This window comes from Podarcis melisellensis, assembly GCF_964234715.1.
Source record: "Podarcis melisellensis genome assembly, chromosome: 17".
Taxonomy (NCBI): Eukaryota; Metazoa; Chordata; class Lepidosauria; order Squamata; family Lacertidae; genus Podarcis; species Podarcis melisellensis.
The window spans coordinates 4,367,819-4,376,811 of record NC_138534.1 but is presented as its reverse complement, the minus strand read 5'-3'; the positions used below and the strand labels follow the sequence as shown (position 1 = coordinate 4,376,811).

General features: G+C 47.8%; 1 protein-coding gene across 1 annotated transcript; it reads left to right on the top strand.

Moving 5' to 3' along the window:
- Positions 1 to 587: 587 nt before the first annotated feature.
- UBL4A (ubiquitin like 4A) lies at positions 588 to 8,696 on the top strand. Its single transcript, XM_081894934.1, has 4 exons — positions 588 to 848; positions 4,464 to 4,569; positions 6,752 to 6,957; positions 8,424 to 8,696. The coding sequence occupies exons 1-4, from the start codon at positions 801 to 803 to the stop codon at positions 8,532 to 8,534; spliced, it is 471 nt and encodes a 156-aa protein (XP_081751060.1). The 5' UTR covers positions 588 to 800; the 3' UTR covers positions 8,535 to 8,696.
- The last annotated feature ends 297 nt before the right edge of the window (positions 8,697 to 8,993 follow it).

Genomic DNA, 8,993 nt, shown 5'->3' with positions numbered 1-8,993 from the left:
TCCCCAGGGTAAAAAAAGGGGGGAGCATATTATCTACCTGTCTCGGGCCTCTGCCTGGCTCTGCAAGGCCCTGGCGGCACAACTACTGTGTTTATTTATATTTCAAAGCACTTCAACGAAGGAAAGCTTGGATTTCGGCCTTTTATACGTATTGCCTCCATTTCTACTGATTTCGCCCCGCGCTTGGCAGATTTTAAGCGCCGCAATGTACAATCTGAAATCAGTTAATCAACTAATTAATTTCATAAAATTTACACACCTCAAAAACCCTCAAAGCGGTTTACAAAAAGATAAAACAACAGAATCGGGGGGGGGGACTCACAACCCTACTTCAAAACATACACAAGTTAAAATACCGAAAATGAAAATAAAAATAAAATTACCTCCGCTTTCTAAGCATCTTATTAAAGTCTCCCAGGCTGCGGCCCCCAGTCTCCCTTATTCCCGCTCTACCCCACCTCCACTCTATGGTTAATCACTCCTGGGCACGTGAGCCCTTTGCATCATAGAGTTTCATATGACGTAGAAGAGGTTGGGTTTCGCCGCGCCCGCCGCCTTCCGGTCTCTCGGGCGTTGCGCTCCTCCTGCAGACTCAAGTTCCGCCTCTCTGGCCGCTTTCTCTCTGTTGCAGCTTCATTGCGCGTGCGGCCCCCGTCGAGATGAGAGGCCCCCGCGTCTTCCTTTCGCCTACGTAGCTTCCCTTCGCCGCGCCGCTCTGCCTTCCGGACAGCTTCTTCCGCGCGTGTCTATGGTTCAGTTAAAGGGGCCGCTTCTGGCTTTCCGAGCTGCGGGGTCCCGAGATGCTGCTTACGGTGAAGGCGCTCCAGGGCCGGGAATGCAGCCTCCAGGTATCCCTCCTGCTGCTGCTCCCGGGCGGTGGGATGCTGAGTCAGGGGCCGAGGCCCCAGCTGGGTGTGGGCTGTTGCCTGGGTGGAGCCCTCGCCCGCCCCGAGCCCCGAGGAGCCACCGGGAGGAAGGAGGCCGAGGGCGGCAGGAGCGGGTGGGGGGTCGGAGGGGTCCCTTCCAGGACGAAGAGAGCACAGCAGAGGTCATATTTCCTGAGAATCCTCCGGAAAAGCAATCTCTCAAAGGACCTGCTGATGGCATTTCACCATTGTACACTGTGGAGAGTGTATTAACTGATGGTCTGTGTGTGGTTTGGGAGCTGCACGGTCAGGGGGAAAACAATGCTGTCCAGGGTTGTAAAGAGAGAATAACTGGGTGCACTCTTCCCACCTTGGATCTAATCTATGCTTCCAGGTGCCATAAGAAAGCTGTAGAGATAGCGCAGGACAGTGCGCACCCCGGAAATGATCTCTTTCAGCTTCTGGAAGAAGGTACAGGGTTATAAAGCCTAGGACTAGCTGACTGAGAAACAGTTTCTATTCAAATGCGATTTTGGTTTTAATTGCAGTGTAAGGCAGTCTCCAAAGGAGTGTATTGCATTTAATTATGGGGTATCAGTTTTTTTAGGGACGCGGGTGGCGCTGTGGGTTAAACCACAGAGCCTAGGACTTACTGATCAGAAGGTTGGTGGTTCGAATCCCCGCAACGGGGTGAGCTCCCGTTGCTCAGTCCCAGCTCCTGCCAACCTAGCAGTTCGAAAGCACGTCAAAGTGCAAGTAGATAAATAGGTACCGCTCCAGCGGGAAGGTAAACGGCATTTCCGTGCGCTGCTCTGGTTCGCCAGAAGCGGCTTAGTCATGATGGCCACATGACCCGGAAGCTGTAAGCCAGTTCCCTCAGCCAATAAAGCAAGATGTGCGCCACAAGCCCAGAGTCAGTCATGACTGGACCTAACGGTCAGGGGTCCCTTTACCTTTATCAGTTATCAGGGGGCTAACAAGGCTGGGATAGCAGGCTTGTTGGGTATTGAATGTTTGATGTAGATTTTTTCAATTTCGTTGTTCTGTATGGGACAATGGCAATAAAGATTATCGTATCATATAGATGGCTGTGAAGGGATCTAGGGATCTCATGCACTCTGGGGGTGGGGGCTCCTGGGCAGATCTGACACCTCCCCGCCTTCAGCTGTTTCTCCTGTCGCCTTTTTCTTCCTCTGTTTACAAAGTCGAATTCAGCTCTGCCACTGGAATATTTATTTTCATAGAGTCATAGAACAGTAGAGTTGGAAGGGACCCCGAGGGTCGTCTCATTCCTTTCAGTCTCCTCTTCTTCAGGCTGAACATACCCAGCTCCTTCAACCGTTCCTCATAAGGCTTGGTTTCCAAACCCTTGAACCTCTTGGTCTCCCCCCTCTGCGCATATTCCGTCTTGTCAAATCTCCTTCTTAATTTATGGTGCACAGAACTGGACACAGTATTCCAGGTGTGGTCTGACCAAGGCAAAATAGAGAGGTGGTATTGCTTCATTTCATAAAATGTGTACACAGCTTGGTTGTAAAAGACAAACAAACCAAAAACCTCAAAAATACAAAATGGCAGAATCAAGTTAAAATGCTAAAACAGATTAAAAGTGGCATCAACTTCTAAGTATCTGGGTGGGGTAGGCTTGTCTAAACAGCCTGTACCTATTTGAGATCAAGCAGGAGTCCTCACTGTACCAAAATGGCTCCTGCTTGATCTCAATAGGCAGGGAGTTCCAAAGTGCAGGCGTGGGCATGCTAAACAGCCAAGTTCTTACAAATGTGGAACCTGCAGTAGTGCCAATTCCATCCATTGGATGAGTTGATTAGGGTAATGCGATCTTATAGGTAAATTGGTCCTAAGTTCTTAAGGGCTTTATAGTGTCTGCTATTACTAGGGCTCAGGCCCAGGATCTGGAAAGAGGAAGGTAAGTGTTTCTAACCATGCATTCTGTGCCTTCACTTTGCAGGAAAGTAACCACATGCCTTTGGGTCAGGGTTAAGGGCTCTTAATACAAGGTTGGGGTACCTGTGGGAGTTGGCAGCCCAGCAACATTTGGAGGGTCAGAGGTTCCCCATCCCTGATTTAGCACATTTATACCCCACATTTCTTTCATAACGCTCAAAGCAGACCAGACCTAAACCACCTCAGCTTCAGCAAGTGGTTGCATCATGTGGGAGGCTTGTTGTACTCGTGTTCTGTTTGCAAACTTCCCACAGGCATCTGGTTAGTCACTTTGGAAACCGAATGCCGGACTGGATGGTTCTTTATCCGATCCGGCAAGGTTCTTCTTGTGCTTTTATATCCCCTTAGATTGTACCTTGAAAAAAGATTACTTCCTTCCAAGGTTGGAACATCCAGTAACGTTAGAAGTACATAAAAAAATGTATTTCATTTTTCATAAATCTCAAGTGATTTAACAGTAAAAAAAATCAACAACTAAGACAGTTTCTCATATAAGAGCAAAATAATCTCCACTTAAAAGAACTGTTGAAAAATCAGGAGGTCTTCAGCAGCACCAAAAAGACAATACAGATGGTGCCTGTCTGATATGCAGTAGGAGGGAGTTCCAAAGGATAGATGCTGCCAAACTCAATTCCTGCATTGTATGGAACAGACCTCTTGCTGAGATAAGTGTTTGCAAGAGGCCCTCTCCTACAGAGTGCAGTGGTTGGTTGGCTATATAAAGGGTGAGACCATCTTTCAGGTATCCTGGTCCCAAGCTGTATAGAAGGCTTTGAGCACCAGGACCAGCACTTAATGTGCATTGCTCTTCCTAAGCATTGCACACGCATGAACATGGTCGTTCTTATAACAATTGCGTAAGGCACCCCTGTATTTATAAAGATATCAATAAATTATAATAGTATTATTGTCATGTTACAGCTGGGGGAACAGACTTTCAGTGGTTTCAAGGGAAAACAGAGATTTTAACTATGAACTTCCAGTTCATACCTTGTACAGTCAAACCTTGGCTCCCGAACGCCTCCATTTTGGAACGTTATGGCTTCCAAACACCGAAAACCCAGAAGTAAATGCTCCGGTTTTCAAATGTTTTTCGGAAGCTGAATGGACTTCCAGAACAGATTACTTTCACCAATGAGGTTTGACTGTACTTTCTACCTTCAAGTGATCTCAGCATTTTCATGCCTGGGAGAAAAAGGGGCCAACACTAACTGAAGTTGAAAAACACTATATGCCTACTCAGTAATATTATTTAACAACTACCTGAAAAGCAGAAAATATTCATGCTGTGAAAAGCTGCACTTACTGATCTTCTACCTTTCACAGGAGCTTTGCCAGAAGGAGAAAGAAAAAATGCCAGCCATAAATAGAACAAAATTATTTCCTGTGGACCAATTTGTCAGTGGGGCAAGGTTCTTAGAGCAACTGGAGGGGGGTGGGAATTCACTCTGAAAAGGACCTGAGAACAGACAGGTACTGTAAGTGTAGTGTATATTACTGAACAAAAGGTTTGATCAGCTTTTCTAGTTCTGTGCTTGACTAGGGCCTATATTCTCCAGCATATGAAAGCCCTTGCTCTGAGCCTGTCAGTTTTGGGGGGCAGCCCCACTTCATCACATTCTTCCTTCTCAGGTCTCCCCAGATGAACGGATCTCCACTCTCAAACGCTTGGTCTCCGAGAAGTTGAATGTCCCAGTATCCCAGCAGCGCCTGCTTTTCAAAGGCAAAGCTTTGGCAGGTGGGTGCTGATGGTGGTTTGGTGTGACTGTGTTGGTGGCCCCCTATGTTAGAGTATGGCAAGGCCAGTCCTATCATTAGGTAGAATAGGCGCCAGGTGAAAACATTCCTCTCCAACCAGGCCTTTGGCTAAGTGGCACCCAATACCCTCGCTGTGGGTTAAACCACAGAGCCTAGGACTTGGTGATCAGAAGGTCGGCGGTTCGAATCCCCGCGACAGGGTGAGCTCCCGTTGCTCGGTCCCTGCTCCTGCCAACCTAGCAGTTTGAAAGCACGTCAAAGTGCAAGTAGATAAATAGGTACCGCTCCGGCGGGAAGGTAAACGGTGTTTCCGTGCACTGCTCTGGTTCGCCAGAAGCAGCTAAGTCATGCTGGCCACATGACCCGGAAGCTGCACACCATCTCCCTCGGCCAGTAAAGCGAAATGAGTGCCACAACCCCAGAGTCGGTCACGGCTGGACCTAATGGTCAGGGATCCCTTTACCTTTTATCCTTTTAAATGTGTGATGGGAGGGAGGTGTTATTGGTTTCTTTTTGTTCTTATTTTTATTATATATTTTGTGTTTTTTATATTGCAATGTTATGTTGTGAACTGCTCTGGGATCTGCAGATGAAGGGCGGTATACAAGTTTAATAAATAATAATAATAATGAAGCAGCTGTCTTAGGCAGCTAAGTTTATTGAAAGGGTAGTAAGAAGTTTATTTATTTTTATTGTATTTTACTCTCAGAGTGAGGTGTTTGTGCGATTTCCTATCTTGGACCAGACCTGACTGTGTGTGAGGGAAGGAGGGCATCTTTGGATAGGAATCAGTGGGATTGGTTTTGGGGCATGTAAGTGGGGTTGTAAAAGACCTATATGTATATGTAAGAGATTTGCATTGATATAGGAAATGCAATGTTTGAAAAACATTCAAGAAAGCTTTTATCTGTACTGAAAGTATATTTTCTTATGCTTGCAACCTTTCTAAAAAATTGCTACCTACAAATGGAGCTTGATGACTTCCTTTCATTTCCCTAACGTCTTCCCGAAGCATCCCAGCTATAGCTCTGATTTGCGCTGTTTTTTGTCTAAGCCTTTTCAAATCTCATTTGCCCTTATTTCATTTTAGACTCATGGCAGTGAGATTTGTGACATGTTTCATAGAAAAGAATAGTCTCTTAAGATTTGCCAATATGCCTGCAAAAAACCCTCCTATGTCACTGTGGGGACTGGATGTTCTGTGACAATATGAAATAACCTGGTTTTCATAAGCCAAAACACAGATTTATTTTGCAGCAGATATTAAGAATCTATAATCTTTGCCTTTATGGGGGGCATATATTTTCTGCTCTGAACTCATAGCAAAGGATGTTTTGACTTTGAATGCAAATGGAGATGTGACTAGCTAGGATTGTGGAAAATTTAGCATTCTAGATGAACAACTCCCATAGTAATAATGATATTAATTTATTCCATACCCTGCTCCTCTAACTGGGTTTCCCCATCCATTCTGGGCAGCTTCCAGCTTAATAAAAGCACAGCAAAAACATCAGACAATAAAAACTTCCTGATATAGAGCTGCCTTCAGATGTCTTCAGAAAGTTGTGTAGTAGCTTATCTGCTTAACATCTGATGGAAGGGCGTTCCACAGGGTGGGTGTCACTACCAAGAAGGCCCTGTACCTAGTTCCCTGTAACTTCACTTCTTGCAGCGGGGGGACACACACATTGGCTATGCCTGCCTGGGGCTGTTGGGAGTTGTAGTTCAGCAGCAGGGGTGCCAACTTGAATAAAATATTGGGGTGGTGGGAGCTAAGCCCCACCCCACATAACTGATCACATGACATGACACAACACACAGACACAGACACATACACACACCATTTGAATGACAATGCCCATGAACTTTGTGGGGGCGCCAGGCCCCTCAAATATTTTATAGAGGGAGCTGAAAGAACCTCGGCCCCTAAAAGTTGGCTCCCACATTCAGCAGCATCAGGAAAACCAGAGGTTCGCCACACCTGCACTAGCTGGATGCTTTGCCCTTTAGTTTTCTGTAGTAAATTGTATCCTTCCAGTCTGTGCAAAGCTATGGCTGGTGTGAGTCCATAGCTTTGTGGCCCTGTGGAAGTTCTGGTTGCCAGAGTGAGGCCTCTTGCTGGCTGGCACCTGGCTTTTCAGCAGCTTGTGCTTCCTTCCCAGATGAACACCGTCTCTCTGACTACTCTATTGGACCCGAGTCAAAACTGAACCTTGTGATCAAGCCGCCAGAGAAGGCATCGCCCGAGGAACCTGGCCGCAGAGCTGGACCCCCACAGAACCCTGTCATCTGGCACACACTGGCCCAGGTCCTAGGCAGGCATTTCAGCGTAGCTGATGCTGAGAAGGTGTTGGAGCAACTGCAAAAGGTAACTTTCTAACAGGAGTGTCAGGGCCGTCTTAAGCATATGCGGCGCCATGGTGCAAAGCTCCCTCTGGTGCCCCCCCCCCCCCAGTTTCCCAGAGTTTTTTAGGGAGGACGGCGCTGCCGGCGGGGCTGGATGAGGCGGGCAGCGTCTGGAGTGCGGCTCCAGCAGGGAAGAGGTGGAAGCTGGACACGACGCTTCCTGGCTCAGCTGGCCACTTTGTGCCACGGTGGCCACCACAGATAGAGGCTCTGTGTGTGGTGCTGCTTCGGCACGGCATGGTGGAGGCGGGCGAGGGCGGCGAGCTGATGCCGGGAGGCGCGCGTCCAGCCTCCGCCTCTTCCCTGGCGCCCTCTAGAACTTGGCACCCTGCGCCACTAGCCTCTATGGGTAAGACTGAAGAGTGTAGGTGGGAATCCCCTCAGGTTTGGCTTATTGGTTCCTTTGACACTTGTGCAGCCTGATCCTAAGTGCCTTTAAAGGTAAAGGGTAAAGGGTCCCCTGACCATTAGGTCCAGTCGTGACTGTCTCTGGGGTTGTGGCACTCATCTCGCTTTACTGGCCGAGGGAGCCGGCGTACAGCTTCCGGGTCATGTGGCCAGGATGACTAAGCCACTTCTAGCGAACCAAAGCAGCACACGGAAACGCCGTTTACCTTCCCACCGGAGCGGTACCTATTTATCTACTTGCACTTTGACATGCTTTTGAACTGCTAGGTTGGCAGGAGCAGGGACTGAGCAACGGGAGCTCACCCCGTGGCAGGGATTCAACCTTCTGATCGGCAAGTCCTAAGCTCTGTGGTTTAACCCACAGCGCCACCTGCATCCTTTAAGTGCCTTTACTTGGAAGTAATTCCTTCCGAGTTCAGTGAGGCTTACAGTGCAATCCTAACTATGTGCCATGGAGGGGGGCGGGAATCTCATTAAACTCAGTGGGCTTACACCCAGGCAAGTGGGGTTAGGATTGCAGCCTTGATCTTGACTGAGTGTGCTTGTGTTTGCAGTTTCAGCCTGCAGAACATTATTGCCGTCTTTATCTTATTCAGGCTGCAGTTCTGTACCCAGTTATCTGGGAGTAAGTCACATTAAACTCAGTGGGATTTACTTCTGAGAAGACATATATAAGCTGTCGTGCTGCCGGTGTCCCAACAGCTCCTTGGGAATAACCTGTTTTTATTTGATGGCAGCGGCAGCTGAGAATGAGCCAGGCACCTGGTTCACTCGCATACATGCATCAAGTGTGTATGAATCAGACTCCAATGACTTGCCCAAGATCACCCAATAAGCAGGATTTTTAACTTTTGTCTCCCACATCAAAATCTGTCACTGTATTGCATTGGTTAACACACACAGCAGTTTCTCAGTGGGGCCCTTTTAACTACAAAATGTTTGACTATCTGGCAGGTGTGCTTCTGAACGCTGTGTTCAATTCTCTCTTTCTCTCTCTCCTCTCCCCCCCCCCCATCCCAGGATTATGAGCGGAGCCTTCGATTACTGAGCTTGGATGACATTGAGCGCTTGGCCACACGCTTGCTTCACCCTGAGGTGGCTGAAGCTGTAGAAATGGGCTTTCTGGATTAGCTGGTGAACTTGGGGACTGAGCCTTCCTTTTTGGACAGAGAGCCCCTGGGCAGGGCCCAGCTTGGGGCTTAATGGGGGCGATCCCCCTGGACTGCTGTTAAAGGGGCACAGAGCATCTGTAGCCACTCCCCGTCCATTAAAGGTGGTGATGGGTGAGACTGATCTACTCTGTCTAGTGTGTTCGTCCGAAGTGGGGGAATGACTCTTGGGGAAAGATTGCTTGCCCAGTACTGAGAGAGGCAGCTGCCATTGGGGTTGGGTGCTGCTGTGTTTAATAATATGGGGGGTTTCTTTTTCATCACCTAAGCCTGGTTGCATCTAATAGATTCATATTTATTGTTGTATCCAAAGGCCATCCTAAAAATAAAGTTTACCAAAATTTTCTGACAGAAAATCAAATCTGAATAACCCAAATTTAAAATACAAGTTTTGAAAACCGTAATGTTGATGCTTTCATAT